The sequence below is a fragment of the Lissotriton helveticus genome, chromosome 5_1, assembly GCF_964261635.1.
Source record: "Lissotriton helveticus chromosome 5_1, aLisHel1.1, whole genome shotgun sequence".
NCBI classification, from domain to species: Eukaryota; Metazoa; Chordata; class Amphibia; order Caudata; family Salamandridae; genus Lissotriton; species Lissotriton helveticus.
Window position 1 is genome coordinate 1,824,101,068 of NC_136065.1, and position 17,139 is coordinate 1,824,118,206.

Genomic DNA, 17,139 nt, shown 5'->3' on the forward strand with positions numbered 1-17,139 from the left:
GGACTTCTCACCAAACATCATAAAAAGTTGTGACGTTCAAAGAGCGATAGGATAAAGCTGGTAACAGGTGACCTGATTTTTCTGCGATTCCTTAGTGTGTGTGGAGACAGTGAACCATTCAATGGAAATCGAGGAGTCTTAAGATGGGAAACGTCACTATGAGACAGTCTAGATACCTAAAGCAACTTATCGGCGACATCGAAGTCAGCCTTGATACCATCCTCAGTGGAGGTGAAAGATTTAGCATCTGGAGATGAATTTGCAACGAAACTTCTTTTAGAATGGAAAACCTTGGGGATCCCAATGGTTGCAGTGTTGACTCAGCAGATGGCAGCAGCTTCAGGCTTTTTGTTGGTGTACGTTCTGTTTGCTGGGGAAAAGGTCGAGAATCTCTATGTCAGTTTGTGTCCTGAATGCTTTGGTGCCACTGGCAAATGATAAATCAACGTCAAGTGGAGAGATAAAATTAATGTTGAAGGAGATGCTGATAAGCCTCCAGACTGCTTCGATGTTGAAGACCTACTACTTAGATGGCCGTGTTTCAGCACTGAAACATTGCAGAGCAGGAACAAAGTGTATGGGAATGCAGACGACAATGTAGTCTTTTAACCCCTTTTTCACATCCTTTCTTTGACTCTCTCTGTGAGCGTCGTTCAGAGTTATAGCCAACATCACAGGGGAAGCAGAGCGTTCCCTCGTAGGATTTTCGGCCTTTCACCTTTCTTTCTTCTTTGGGTCTTCAATCTAAGATCCCAACAGGCTTACGGAAGCTGTTAAACAATTTTTATTTATTCTGTCTAGAAAGGGGAAGCAAGCTCAAGAGTGCAAAACAGTGCTGCCAAAATCCCCAAAATAAGGCTGAAAGCAGTTAACGCAGATATTAAGCAAGTCTCAAACTATGAATATCTGAGAATAAGACTATCACAGAACTTGAAAAGAAAATATATCAAATGACAGCCTCAAGAACATTATCACCTGCCATTGTGATTTACAACATCAAGGCTCAACGAGCAGCACTTTATGTAACAGAAATTTGAGGGTATGCGAATTGCAATCTACTAACAGTGACTGAGAATAGATTTTTGAGATCACTTCTTGCTCTGCAGCTGAGTATCCGGATGATTCCCGTATGTATGAATTTGGCACACATACAAATTAAAAGGAAGATAAGTAGCTGACATTTCTTTTATTGGATTCGCTTATGGAACACAAATGAATGGTCTGTCTATAGAGAGGGAATTAAGGACTTCCTAAAGTTATCTGGTAGACCCAAGGTCCCTTGTCTGTTTTATAAAGTCAACTCAGTCAAATCTCGCTCTTGAAAGATTTTGGTTCCACCCAGAGGAACTGGTGTCAAATTTGAGGGCAGTTTTAAAGGAGACCTATTGTAACTCTGTACTCTAAACCACACAAAATTGCAAGAGAGGGAGCCTAGTCTCAAACCTTCGAAGTTTAAATCAAATGAGGTCTTTTTGGACTTAGTTTCATCCCCTCACAAAAAGAATTTTCCTGCATTTCATATATGGCACCCTGAAAACTGGATCTTTTTGTAAAAAGTGGCCTTGTGTGGCAGATGTCTTGGATATTTACCCTGCCTGCAAGAAAACACTAAAACAGTAGTACAGCTGTTTTTTTGCAATATACACTTCACAGAGGTAGAAATGGATAACACCCTTACGCAGACGCATTGGTGCAGGACTCTATATTGAGGCTTTAAGGATGGAAAGCAGTAAAACTGACACCTTTGTTGTGTATTGCATATCGAGGTACCTACTGTCTATATGTCTCAGGAGGTGAAAATCCAACAGGTTGCTGATCCTGCAGTTTCAAAGTATTTTATAAATTATTTTATTGGTTGTATGTGTTTGTCCAAACTCTGCTTTGGTGGGAAACAGGCATATATTTGTATGGAATATATTAAACTATTTAACAATGTTTGTTCTTAAGGAAAAATACTTTTCCGAAATAAACTATATATGGATTGATAAGCACACCATACGTACAGGATCTTTTTCCTTCCACAAAAAGGGCATTGGCAAGAGATGACAAGATGGCGGATGCATTTTAGAAATGCTCCAGACCTTCTCTGCCACCCAGACTTCCCAGCTGCCCGTTTCAGCCATCCTTGGCTGCTGCCAGTTCCTAGGAAGTTCACCCAAACCAAAGAGGGTCCAATTGGGTCCGGACAGCGGCAGGTTCTGGAAGCACCGATCGTACCTACATTGCTGCTGTGGGGCTCCCAGGTTGCTAAAACCTCCGCCAGTAACAAAGGAGCTGCGCTGGGTCGTGTGAAGGGGCGTCTCCCGTTACCGCCAGAGGGCACCTGGCTGACCTGTGGCTCCCGCCTCTTTCCCCGGCTGCACAGCGTACCTTTCTGTGAACCCTGCACAGCAGGCCCACTTGTGTGGAATCTGGGCCCGAGTGGCCTACAGGTCCCAGAAAAGACAAAGCTGCAGGGAACTCCACAAGGTAGGCCTGCGGTTGACTGACCCTCTCCCCCAACTGACCTACATTGTCAGCTGGGAGTTGAAGAGCAGTGAAGCCTCAACTGCTTGTGCTGCCCTGCCACGATTGGTATGGCGAGTGGGTCGGTCAGCCTCCCCAACGGGCAGGGGGACTTTCCAGTTGCGGGGCAGTGCCGAAACGGCCACTTGTTCTCCTGGGACTTCTGCCAGGGCTACAGTGACACTCTCTTAAGCTTTGGAGGTGGTCTCTCCCCCTACTTTCTCTGGAACATGGTTGGGTTTTTGCCCGCTCTGCGCTGGGCGCTGATGACTCCTCGGATGGAGTGAACCTACCTACACTAGGAGGTGTATGCACGAGCGAAGGCCAGACTTCTTGACCACCGCTAGGGTTGAGTGCCCTGCTAGGGCCTCAAATATACCAACGGGGGTGGGAAGGTGGGGGAGGGGGAGTTTGCCTGACAAGGCGAAAGCAGCATCATGAAGGGCCTGGGTACAACACCACACACGCAACCTCATATTGACAAATACGTCACACCACTGACGGATCATCCCAGACCGCCTGACAAGGCCGCGGGGAGCACTGGTTGGAAGCAACCAATGTGACGGCAATCCTCCATGCTATCCAGACTTAACCAGAGGCGGTTGAAGCATAAATCAAGGACATGGGGATGGACGAGACTCTCTTGTGACAGGACCTACAAAATGTTGCCAGCAGAGTGACCAGGGCCGAAGGGCGGATCTCCCAACTTGAATATGAAGCTGATGATCTTAAGAAGTTGGTGGCCAAGCGAACTACTACCCGTAGCCTTGAAGCCAGGGCCGAAGATTCAGAAAACAGATCTCGCCCCAACAATCTCCACTTTGTGGGATTCCCTCAGGGGGTTGAAGCATCAGCACTGCACAATTTCTTGAGTCTTGGCTCAAATCTTGGGTTCCAGAAGGTGACCTTTCATAACCATGAAGTCCAGTTGGCATAGAATGCCAAAAGCACTTATAGTGCATTCTTATACACATAACTTCCCTCTTTTCTTCACCTCCTAAATTACGACACTCTTTCTCTTTCTTTATGGTTATGAAAGTTACCAATGATGATAGCGTGTGCAAACTGGTGAGTACCAACCAGCAGCTCCCTTGGCGATTCTTACATGAGGTACTTTCTGACCGTTCATAAATTCTTTCTGCTTGGCTATATTTACAAGAGGAAATGCAGCCTGGTGTATTGACAAACAGTGAAAATTGAACACTTGGATCGGGAGGTGACTGGCAAAATATTTTTTAAAGCCAGCCCGTGGGCAGAAATATTGTTAAAACTGCTCCTGGTATCTGTAAAAAATGTTGATGAGGTGGGGGGGGGGACCTGATTATTATTTCCCTCTTGCGCTCCTGTTTGTGTACGATATATCCAGCCAAACTGAAAGTGATCCACAGCTCCTGAATCTACTTCTTCGCCAACCCCGAGGAGGAGTGGGTGAGGGCTGTTAAGGACTGCCAGGGGGACCCGGTGCCCTTCCACCAGGAGGCCCGAAGACTTCAGAATCCACGGCAGTCCTGAGCGTCCGCAGTCAGTGGGGCCAAAGACGACACAAAGATTCACCAGACGCCTCTGGTGCTGTACTGCCATCCAGGTTGCAACTCATTCGACTAAAATATCAACACACAAGGTACCTCACACCCCACCCCCTCTGCCTCTGGCTGGCGGGAAGACTTCCCATGCCCACATGCTTCCGGTGCACCCACCCAGATCCAGATTTCTTTCACCTCTGGGAGTGCTCCGATATTGTGCCATTTTGGGAGCGCATAGCTACAACTATTACACAGGTGCTGAGGAGACCATTGACTTCACGGCCAGCGTGGGTCTAATGCGAATCCTGGCAGATACAGGAGGGATCAGGGGTGAGCGGACATTGATGCGTGTTGCATCGGGTCTGGACAAGCATGACATTGCGTGGAAATGGAGCACTCCAATTCCACCAATGATCTCTGAATGGTGGAGGGCAACGGACTGGGGTTCCAAGGTGGAGGGGACCTTCAATAGGGCGCAGGGTTGTCAATAGAAACATGTACGATGTAGGGTAAATCCAGGGACCTACTATAGACTGAGAGGTGATGCAGAATCAGAAGGGCTCTGTTGTAGTACTGCAGGATGGAGGTCAGCGGACGGGGGGGATGTGGTAGGGTGTGCACTGCTGGGTTTATAAATGCAAATAAAAATGTGTTTAAAATAAAAGGCATTTCACACATAAGGAAGGATTTCAGTATTGTCATTTCAATGGTTGGGACCACTGAAATGACTATACTAACACACAGGGTTATTCTTTTATTACACGCGATTACACTTTCCAGGTGATGGTTTGATTCCACACCTTAGCCAGGTGTTTCACGTTTGCCCGGTTTGATTTCTTTTAGGAATATACCCCCTTTTTAGAAATATACCCCCTGATGAAGGGCAGTGACAGCTTAAAATGCATTGGGGATACATACTAATTTGAGCACACCATGGACTCATATGGAATATCCATCGAGAAGTTGATGTGAACACATTGGAATGTTTTGATATGAGAAAACTCACATTGAAGAGAATAAAGTCCATTGAAGATAATCTATTGTATTAATTTTGAACCTTGAATACAGGGTCCGTTATCCATACTGTTTCATGTCAAAGTTCCTACTGACAAATAAGACTATGGACACACACGGAAGAGGAAGTAGGAGACTTCCAGCGTAAATCTGGAACGTGGCTAGACACTTTAAATTCTGCATCAGAAATAGAAGTAAAAAAGACAAGTTGGAGCTGTTGGCCCTTACTGAGCATCATCTTCTATGAATTAATGGAACATACAATCATCAATTCCATCAACTGCTCCCACCTTTGCCATTGTCTCCTCAACTCTGTTCCCTCATCCTCTTTACTTTTAAATAATCAACCTCTACAGAGCAAGTATTACGACAGAGCAGATATGCTCCGTTAACATGTTATAAAGCCCAATGTCCACTATTATCAAAGGCCCTCATCATCCACCAGTATTTACAAGTCTGGTGATAAGGTGGCACAAACTGAAGAATGCTGATGTAGGACACAAGGTCAGGTGCCTCAATTTGGTTTTATTTTTACCCCTTTGTACACTTTGCTGCTAGATCCTCAGACTACTTTTCATTATTTTTGGGGTGTCTTTTAGCCTCATTAGTTGAGGCTTCATAGGCGGTTGTCGCTGAAGCTCTTGTCCTACTTAAGTAGTCTCACTTCCTAACTTCTGTCAGTTGCTTATCACCACAGAGTTTGCCATGGGAGGGTAGGAGTTGGTTTTGCAACCATTAGTATACCTTGGCAAGTACAAAGAGATGATAAATGCTGCATCACTGAGGTGTGGTGAGCCTGCCAGTCTTTTCAGGACTATCCTGAGTGATGATGCAAGGCATTCATTCGAGAAGCTGTATATTAAACATGGACCCATTTGATCTAATGATGTTTCCAAGATAATCCAGAATACCCTACAATTTCAGATACATGTTTCTCTAGTTCCTGAGGCTATTCGATATGGACAAGTTATCAGTCGTTCTGACAACAATCAGCACATCATGCTCCAAAATTAGTGATAACCACAAAATATTTGTGGTTGGGAGTGCTTTGGTGGTATGATGGAGTATGAGGTTGTAAGGTGTGCTGTAGTGAGTAATCGAGTGATGGTAGAATGTGTGGGACTATGATGTGGTGGGGGTTGGTGAATAGTGAGATATGGAATGTTTCAGTAAGGTACACAATGTGCTCTGCATCATGGTGCTTGTGATATGGTTTGGTGGGTGGTCTATTGAGTAGATTATCACTAATTTTGTTCCTTTGTTCAACACATGATTTGAATAGTATCCTAAAGGTGTACATTTCTCTCTCCACAATGCAGCGTATTCAAATTGATTTTACATTGCATCTTAAACAATATGAAATCACTATATGATTATCGGCAACCAGCAACGTTCACCATTTTACCCGACATACCTGCTGCAACAGTAGCACAGAGCCTGCCTTCAAGTCGCTCTCACGTTCCTCGAGCAACAGGTGATGAAGAGTCCCTTGTATTTCCCCTGGATAGAGAGGACACAGGATCAGTGTTCTCACATAATCACAGGAATTTCTTTTGTCAAGTAAGACCATTGAGCTCAACAACTATTTCTCTCCAAAAACACAAGGTTATGGTTAGGGTTCGACAGATACCAAAGACATTTCAACAGGTTTACAATGCTGACAAGGCAGCAACCTCACAGTCTCACATTTAAAGTCAAAGAATTCAAAACTAAAAGGGAAACCGTCAGGGGCCAGCCATGAGTGGTCAGAAGCAGTGAAAAAAGGTCAAAGGAATAAAAAAATAAAATGTTTTTAAAAAAAAAAGATTGTTATAAGTCAGGATTGGAAGAGGCAAGGGGAACCAGAATTAGTATAACAGAGCGGGAGATAGTTACTGTGCAGTAACCTATGTGGGTAAGGCAGTTCACCACAGATGACTCATAGGCACAATGCTACAGCAACCCCATTGATGAACAAATTACTTACCTTTGGTAACACCTTATCTGATACAGACCATCTGGCTGAAGATTTCTTCCCTTAGACTTATCTCCAGGCGCCAGACTGAATCCGGAAATTGTTTGTGAACAGTATCCCTGCGTGGCTGTTGGTGACGGTGTTTGGCTCCTCGTGGCGTCATCGACATTGCCCACACCGTAAGTAAAGTACACAGTGCCTATATCGGCACCACCCCCGGACACGAAAGTCAAGGATGCCCCCTATCCGCATATTTATTTGCGCTGGCCATGGAGCCCCTGGCCAGAATAGATGCACAGATTAAAGGTTTTGAGTGGCCAGGAGGGATTTCAGACCGCATTTCCTTATATGTGGACGACGTTCTTTTCTTCCTCCCAGAACATAGTCGATCGGGACCTCAGCTGCTCCGCATAATGCAAATATTTGGAGAAACCTCTGTCTATACCAGAACACCCGCAAATCTATACTGTGGTCCCTGCAAGGTGAATCTGAAATGGGAACCTTGGCAGAGGAGGGAACACTCGCCACAACCTGGTTTAAATATCTTGGTTTATATCGATCTACCTGTCCATCTATTTCATGTGAGAAGAATATCGTCCCCATATGGACGCCCACCCAAGTTGCAATGAAGTCATGGGCACCTCTGCCTCTCTCAAATCTCAGGAGGTCAGTAATATTTAAAATGGTGTTGCTCCATGCCTCTTTCTATCAGCTGCAAAATTACCGCTTTCGGATCCCACCCCTGTGGTTCCGCCAAATTAACTCGGGATGGAGTCATTTCCTTTGGGCTGATCAAACTGCTAGAGTTGCGCTTAAAATTTGCTTTCAGTCCACAGACTGTACGGGGATAGCAACCCCTGATATTCAGTCATACTATGCAGCGACAAATCAATCAATCAATCGTAAAGCGCACTACATACCCACAAGGATCTCAATGCACTGGGGAGATGGGGGGCGCTACTGATCGAACAGCCAGGTCTTGAGCATCCTAATGAAGGTCAGCAGGTCTTGGGTCTGTCGTAGGCTCAGTGGTAGGGTGTTCCAGGTCTTGGCAGCAAGGTGGGAGAAGGATCTCTCGCCGGTGGTTGTTCTTCGGATGCGCGGGACGGTGGCGAGTGAGAGGTCGGCAGAGCGTAGCTGGCAGTTGGGGATGTAGAAGGAGAGCAGTCTGTTGAGGTAGACTGGGCCGGTCTTGTGGAGTGCTTTGTGTGCGTGGATGAGGAGCTTGAAGGATATCCTCTTGTTGAAGGGGAGCCAGTGCAGGTTTCTCAAGTGGGGGGTGATTTGGCCATGTCGTGGTACGTCGAGGATCAGTCGTGCCGAGGTGTTTTGGATGTGTTGTAGTCGTTTGATGAGCTTGGCCGGGGCTCCCGCATAGAGGGCGTTTCCGGAGTCGAGTCTGCTGCTGGCGAGGGCCTGGGTGACTTTCTTGTATCGGTCGGGATCCATCTGTAGATCATGCGGAGGGTGTTGAAGCAGGAGGAGACGGCGTTGACTTGCTTGGTCATTGAGAGCGTGGAGTCGAGGATGATTCCCAGTTTGCGTGGGTGGTCGGTGGGTTTCGGGGCTGCCCCCAGTGCCGCCGGCCACCAGGAGTCGTCCCAGTCTGAAGGGTTGGAGCCGAGGATGAGGACCTCCGTCTTGTCAGAGTACAGCTTCAGACGGTTTATCTTCATCTAGTCGGCGACGCCTTCATTCCTTCGTGGAGGTTCGCTTTGGCAGTGATGGGGTCCTTGGTGAGGGAGAGGATCAGTTGAGTGTCGTCGGCGTAGGAGATTATGTTGAGGTCATGCTGTCGGGCGACGTGTGCGAGCGGGGCCATGTAAATGTTGAACAGTGTTGGGCTGAGGGAGGATCCCTGGGGTAGGCCGCAGATGATCTCGGACTCTTGGGAACGAAATGGGGGGAGGCGGACGCTCTGGGTTCTGCCGGAGAGAAAGGAGGTGGTCCATTCCAGAGCCTTGTCTCGGATCCCTGCGGCATGGAGGCGTGCGCGTAGAGTGCGGTGGCAGGCTGTGTCGAAGGCGGCAGAGAGGTCTAGGAGGAGGAGAGCTGCGGTCTCACCGTTGTCCAGCAGGGTCCGGATGTCGTCGGTGGTGGCGATGAGAGCAGTCTCGGTGCTGTGGTTGCTGCGGTATCCTGACTGGGAAGGGTCCAGATTTCGGTTTTCTTCGAGGTATTGGATTAACTGTCTGTTGACGATTTTCTCGATGACCTTGGCCGGGAAGGGGAGCAGAAAGATGGGCCGGAGGGTCTTGGTGCGGGAATGGGTCTGACAGAGAGCCGAAGTGGATTGTGCTCATGGTCTTGATGGTGTCATCGATGCTCACGCTGGCCCAGGCTAGCAGGGGATCGTGGTCGATGGTGTGCGGAGGGTCTGTTGTGTTGCTGTCTGTTGGGGCTGTCTGGGTGTTAAAGCTGTCGTGGATGTCTGCTATCTTGCGGTGGAAGAAGGTGCAGAGGGGGTCGCACAGGGCTTGCGACGGCGGGATGTCGTTGTGTTGGACCTGGGGTTGGAGAGTTCCTACAAAATGCAAATCTTTTGGTCTTGAATAAGTGGTGGTATGGGAATAGAATTGACCCGGCCTATTGTGTTGAACAGTGGCTGATGGGGGAAAGGCTGCCTCATACACTCCAACATAAACCACTGGTACTTCGGGGCCTCCCGCCTGCTACCCAAGTGGTTTTTGAGGTGTGGAAGGGCTTGCTGCGTAGGATGGGATGGTCAATTAGCGAGAGAGACGCCCCTATGGCAGCATGGTCTTCTAACCCAGCTGTCCACCTTGCTGGGATTTCGAGGTTGGGACGCATCTCTACTGAAGGCGTTGCTATGCGAGGCGTTACCCTGAAATCCTTCCAAGAACTTAGAGAAGAATTTAATATGCAGCATAAACAATTCTATAAATATTTACAACATGCTCCATCCCCGTACATTGTGCACTTGGACTCCCTGCCGGAGCTTAATCCAATATAGGCAAAGGTATTCATGGGTGACCATAAGATATCAAAGATCTATCAATCCCTAGTGACGAATCTCCCCACCAGGCTGCTAGACTCCCTCAGAGATAAACGGCAGACAGAGCTGGGGCCCCTCGACAACCACGATTGGACGGATCATTAGAATCCCCACGGGGCGCTGCAATAGCCTCATGCTTACGACTTATTCAATTTAAATCTATACATTGTGCCTATTTTACCAGACACAGACTATGGAGGGCGGGACAGATATCTTGCCCTACGTGTCTCCGTTGCAGCGAAGGTGATGGCACCTTCATTCACACAGTGTGGCAATGCACTGCACTCACTAGATTTTGGCGAAGAGTCATGACCTGCCTGTCTGAAGTATTGGGCTTGGATATACCCCTCTCGCCAAAACTTGTTATACTACATATCATGGAGGACATGGGGGGAAACGGATACAAAAGATATCTGGTGTTCCTGGGTCTTACCCTGGTTAAGAGAGACATAGCAAAGGCGTGGAAGGCCCAGGCTCCACCACGGCTGGGTGCCTGGAAGGGAGGCCTGGATTGGGGTAGGGGCCAAAAGCAACCTACATTCAAGGAACGAGGTTGCACACATAAACACCCGAAAATCTGGAAACGCTGGGCAGATTATAGAGGTCTAATTTTGGAACCCTCCCCACCACCAACTATAGACGCAGAAACATTGTGATTATGAGAAATGTATAATGAGGATGGTAACGTGGACCAAACCATGTGTAGGTAGACTTGATGAAAGCGATGGCTGGATTATTAGTATGTTCATGGAACTGAAAGTTATACCGTTCAAAGAACATGTTTTTAGGCTCGCTATGTTTTCATTATTTTATTTTAAATGCTGCTTTATTATATTTTAGTCATCAGACTTGCTGCTGTATACCTGGCAATTTCACCCTGGAATTATTTTGTAAAAAATGAAGTAGTTTTTCCTGCAGACCTAATAAAAATGTGTTTTGAAGAAAGAAAAAAAAGTGACAAAGACCTCCACCTTCTGCAGCCAAGCACATGAAATCAACACTCACTCAGGCCAAGTGAAAATGCAGAAAGATCACACACGACAGACAGCTTGTACTAATGAAACACATAAAAGGAAGGACATGGGTTACAGGGAATGGACAGATATTTAATGGAGAAGATCAATAGGCAGTCTATCAACAGAACACAGGTAAACCAGTGAACCCATTGACCACTAATCGCAGCTGCTGTTAACAGTCGCCTGATACATGAGGCCAGGAGCCACGCTTACTAAGAATGAGGGCTTACTTTTTGTGCCCTTCGTAACCAGATAAATAATGGAGCAACTCCATTAGACTTGCATGATTGGTAAGTTGGAGAAAATAAAAGAGTGATCCGGAAAAATGAAATGGGCAAGGCAGCATAGCTTTTCTAAGCCATGCGGAGGACATTCTTTACAATTATATAATTTACGAGTATTACGGTCATACTTGATTTTTAAAAGGATTTTCTCTATATGGGTGTGAACCCTTGCAGCGAGTTATCAGAAGGCATGTGAACCTGGAATCATGACTTTTTACAGGCCAGCTAATATGATAATGTAACATTTGGGATGAGGCCTAAGCATGTCCATGGTAATGCCAAGGTCCAGAACCTATTCTGTGACCTGGAAGGGCAAACCAAGTGTGCCTTCTTTAATCAACATGGCGCTATTGTCCAGGTCATGAGCAGACATGAAACTGTGGCAGAACTGTACCAATGTTTGTGAATTAATAGTCCAAAACATAATTTTATTCTCTGTTAAAGAGGAGTGTGACAATTTCGGTTCATGTAACACGCCAACCCTTGCACTGACAATCCATGTAATTGTATTTATATAGCGCTTAATACCCCGGACAAGGCGTCAAAGCGTTTTTTTCGGCCAGTAGCAAAGGATTAGTGGTGAATTAGTATAGGGAAATATGAAATTAATTTGAGTGGTAGACATGTTAGTCTGGTATTTAAATCGAAAAGGATAGTGGAGGGACAGAAGAGGGAAGGGTTTGTATTTATATAGCGCTTGCTACCCCTTATGAGGTGTCAAAGTGCTTTTACGTGAGCAGCACGCTACTCCAGAACCCAAAAAGAATTAGTGTTAAATTAGTATAGGGAATATGAAATCAATTTGAGATTTATTTATGCAGGCACCTATACACATGTTAAATGTAGAATAATAGAACTAAAAGTAATCTGTACATTTGTAAAGCAGAACGAACGAATATCTATATATTTAAAAGAGAATTATTCTAAACGTTTATACAGAGCAATAGACATATGTAGATATACATCTATGGTCCCAATAAATGCTTATATACAAAAGGGACATGCTGTATATTTATGTCGGAGTATGGTGGTTATATGAGGAAGAGCAAACCCTTGAGTAGTCTTCTGAAAAGATGGTAGTTATCCGTGAATCTTATGTTTGCGGATAAAGCGATATGGCACTGTTCTGCACTCTCCCTTTCATGCAAAGCAGCCCAGCAATTCTTATTGCTGTGCTGCAAAAATTCTCTGTGAATTTGGCACAGAGAGCATAGAAATTACATAGCACGTATGAGTGTGCCACATGTGTATGCATGGTGGATGTGCCCATACATATGGTAGCTAGATTCCGTTTAAGAAGAGAATATGATTGATGGGACCAGTGGGATCCATTTTGAATTTGCCCCTGGTTTAGCATCCCACAGAATGGAGGCTGGAAACAGTTTCCACAGCCTGTTGTCATGTCCTTTAGGATAGTCCCATCATGTACATACCAAATTACATACGTTTTGTCCAATCCACACCACATAACGGTTCTACATAGGTGACCTTTTACCCAGGAGCTTACTTCTATCTTTTCGACAACAGGCTCTCGGTACCCTATCTCAATCCCTGTACCTGACATACATAAACATGTCCTCCGGCACAGCAGATTTATTCTGTATAAGGGTCACCTCTCTTTTTTCACCCATGGCCAACAGCCAGCTATGCAGAAGGGTTTTTGTTTCGAAAAGGATTAGCGAGAGATTAGCAAACGTTTTCAAAACATATCGATTCTGGACGAAAACCTGGAGTGACCACTTTAGTATAAAAGACCCTAACTTCCCCTTACAGACACAGAGTTGAATTCCTTCCAGGCTGGACCTAGACTCTGCAGGCTGATCCTTCAACAGGCAGAGCCCTGACATCCCTTGCGGGGTGCCATCCTCGACGCAGAGAGTGGGTCCTTTATTTATTTCATTTATTTATTTATAACGTTTTATATAGCGTAAACTTGATCCCAAAGGATATCAGAGCGCTTTACAATTTGAGGCAAAGGTAACAAATCAGAACATTAGTGTAACATGGGGAATCTAATGGGCATTGAATCAACTAGTACAAACATAACAGCTCAATATAACCTGAGTGCACAAGTAGGAATGGACTATGCGATGGAGCATAGAGAGATAAGGGGAGTACATACAATAATCATATACAGGAATAATAACCAGTACCCAAAACAATCGTAACAAGAGTCATCGCTTACTTGAAGCACAACCCAACCAGGCAGAATTCCCTTTCTTTTGCCAAGAACAAAAAGGGAAATCTGGCATAATGAAATGACCCCTGACAGCTTCAACCTCCAACTTTAACAAAATGTAACCACTTGGATTTACCTTGTACATTAACATCGCCCTTAATTACAAAAATACCACAGCCTGGTACCAGCTCTCTTCCAAAGAAAGTTAGATCACTTCGTCCCGAAAGTGACGCTAGAACTGGTGTTCAATCTCTTGCATCCCTGCATCTAGATGGTGGTAATGCTCGGATCCACAAGCGACCGGATTCTACACTGGCAACACTTCAATGCCCTTCTCCTCCAGGGTCTGAAGTGATATGATCACATCAACCCCCCCCCCCCCCTCCCCCAAACCTGATGGAATGCCACTGGTACTTTGTATAGGCCTGCACCTTCAAAACCAGCAACATAATTTACAAAGCCATCACATATTAATCATCAACAACGTAGCTACCTCCCCTACCAACCGTAAACTTTATAATTGTACAATGCTACACTGAATTTAGCTAGGTGTGCCCTATAGAATTAAATATCTAGCAAAGCAAATTTAAAGGTCAGACTTTAAAACTACTGACAAAAAAGATACTTCCTCAGTTTACAAGTGTCTCAAGTGGAATATGTGGGTCATTTGCGTTCCCTCAAACACGAGGGTATTGGGTTCTAATCTCCATTTTCCAGGAAAAGATAGGGACCGCTCTTCCTGCTACTAGTCTATTTACCTTCTGGATTCCAAAGTTGAGCTTCTGAGAAGTAGGGGTGTGGAGAGTTTTATGGATAGAACACAAGATCTTTTGGGGAGAGTTCAGGCCGAGAGAATGGTAACTCTACCTCGCTTTACTTATACTCTAGGAATGCTTCCGGTTGTAATACCTTTGAACATGCACCGCCGTATAGATTCCCATATGCGGTCATTTTTCTGGGGAACCGTGCGTCCTCGTTTGGCAGCTACTAAATTATTGGCATACCGTTGCCATGGGGGCTGAGGTTTACAACGCATCCAAAACGCCTCGGCACGATTGATCCTCGAAGTACCATGCCACGGCCACATCACACCCCACCTGAGAAACCTGCACTAGCTCCCCGTCAACAAGAGGATATCCTTCAAGCTCCTCACCCATGCACACAAGGCACTCCACAAGACCGGCCCAGCCTACCTCAACGGAGACGGCTCTCCTTCTACATCCCTAACTGCCAGCTCCGCTCCGCCAACCTCTCACTCGCCACCGTCCCGCGCATCCGAAGAACAACCACCGGTGGGAGATCCTTCTCCCACCTCGCCGCCAAGACATGGAACACCCCCCCCCCCCCCACTGACCCTACGACAGACCCAAGACCTGCTTTCCATCAGGATACTCGAGACCTGGCGGTTCGATCAGTAGCGCCCCCCCCAGCGCCTTGAGACCCTCGCGGGTATGTAGTGCACTTTACAACTGATTGATTATCATCAATGGAACATTATTCCTTTCCCTTACACCTCTCACAATTGACCTATTAATTTCCAGGTGTTACTAATCCTCCACAATGGGCTACAACAGAACATATAGTTTACCTGTTGGTGTAGTTTTGCAGTTTGAAGATCTTTCTGGATTCACTAAGCTGTGCATTATTCCGTGGTCTAGTGGTTGGGTCCGGAATCGTAGTCTTTTCTTTTTATTTTTTCGCAGCCCAGGTGGGCGTCGACGTCCCACCTTCTGGTGTACTTCCTGTGACTTCATTCAAAACCATCAATGAGGGGTTAGCACTTCCCCGGGGAATTCTTCCATTAGGATCTATCCTGACATTTACATACACATGCTTCACCTACATATCTAGGCTAGATACATTTAGGTAGGCTATACATAGTAGGAGTACGCCAACCCTATTGTTTTATATGATCTGCTTTTATTCATCTTATTAGCACCATGGTAGAAATGTATCTGCTATTTACAATATTGGTGCTAGCGATCACATTTGTCTGCTTCTGTCTTTTGATTATTGCAGTTAATATGTTTCACACTAGACTCACGCTTAATCAATAAATACTTATTGAAACCTTTCCAATCGTCATTCTGTGTGTATTCTGAACAAAAGTAAGCACGAGTGACTGAGCGACAGTTACCGTATTGTTTCCAAGATGCTGAGGAATCAGGGATGTCATGTTCAGTGGTGCTAGAAATTACCTACACCACTGTAGAATACAGGGGGGTGGTAGTGGCACCGTAGAGCTAGCTGGCCTAATGGCCGGCTCATCCTGTGGGGTGTCCAGAGGATGTCTGCACACCAATCCCTCAGTTTAAGTCATTCAAAACACGTTGATCCTGAGGGGGTCCTAGGAACTACACAACACTGTGGAAGTGTATTGCCTGCATACCTGTGGATGGTGGAGATCCAGACACTGAAGTGAAGGTGGATGGAGGCTGGACTCCCTTTCAAAATTTTATAACGAATCGTAAAGTATGAAATTGCTGATTAGATGTTCCCGAGTACTGCTATTTAGTGGATGGTAGGAGAGAAGGGATTGAGAAGGTTGTTAAGAGAGGGAAAGCGTCTAGTCATGGCCTGCTTATTTGTCTTTCCCCGATTTCTACTTCAGGAAGGCTGATCACAGCTAAAGACTGAGACTTGACACTTAATTGGGCCCATTTGTACACTCCTGTTTAGCTGTAAGTAGTGATGTTGCTGGCTCTAAATTCACAATCTTGCAAAAAGGATGTGTTTGTACAACAGCCAGAAATTGCCATTCGTAAGGGACCACCTCAAACCAGTTCCAGGACCATAGACCATGGATCCACATCTCCAGTCTGGAAAATGAGGGGACACACATAACCCTGCTTTGCTCCAAGCTGCTTCTCTGGCCAAGGAAGGTAATGTTCTGCTGGTCTCCAAAAGGTAAGGGTACAGTAGGATAATTTACTTACCTGTAAGCCTAGTTCTCTTCCAGGGGTATCCTCATCAAAGTCATAAGCACTGAATATTCCCGGCCACGGGCGGGGACCCCGGAAATAATATAAAAATATATATGTAAATAATATATAAATAGCTCCACATATATGTATGCACATATATAATTTTTTCTCACACCAATGCAGCCCCAAAACTGAGGCTAAACTATGTAAATACTCATACATGCACCGAATTAGCAATGAAAATAAAAAACACATTAGGTCAAATAGCCCCAACACATTAGGTCAAATAGCCCTTGAACTCTGTGTTTTAATGAGCAAAACACTCCAAAATTCTGAACATTGCTAATAAATAGACATTATTAGCCCATAGGCTGCATTGTAAAGCAATAGCATAGAACATGAAACCATTTTCAGCAAATAAAACTGGCACTGTGCCTTTAAGGCAGCCATGACCCCTGGCTTCCCATCATGCCTCAGGGGTGACAGTTAGGTCAGTGGTTCTTTACATAACCCCGAAGACAGGGCTCACCAAAAAACTAGGAACACATTGATCACATCTCATTTGCCTGGGGAGGAGGGTGGGTTGCTTATGACTTTGATGAGGATACCCCTGGAAGAGAACTAGGATTACAGGTAAGTAACTTATCCTTCTCTTCCAGGAGATCCTCATCAATAGTGATAAGCACTGAATAGAATAGCAAGCCCAGCCAACCACCTGCAGGTA

At 45.7% G+C, this 17,139-nt stretch overlaps 1 protein-coding gene across 2 annotated transcripts in view; it reads right to left on the minus strand.

The window, feature by feature from the left end:
• The window catches only part of HROB (homologous recombination factor with OB-fold), a 153,357-nt gene that overhangs the window by 49,659 nt on the left and 86,559 nt on the right, over nt 1-17,139 (minus strand). For both annotated transcript variants that reach the window (XM_078645201.1, XM_078645202.1), the window contains exon 7: nt 6,457-6,542. In XM_078645201.1, the coding sequence (XP_078501327.1) occupies nt 6,457-6,542 (86 nt within the window). The remainder of the gene's footprint in view (nt 1-6,456; nt 6,543-17,139) is intronic.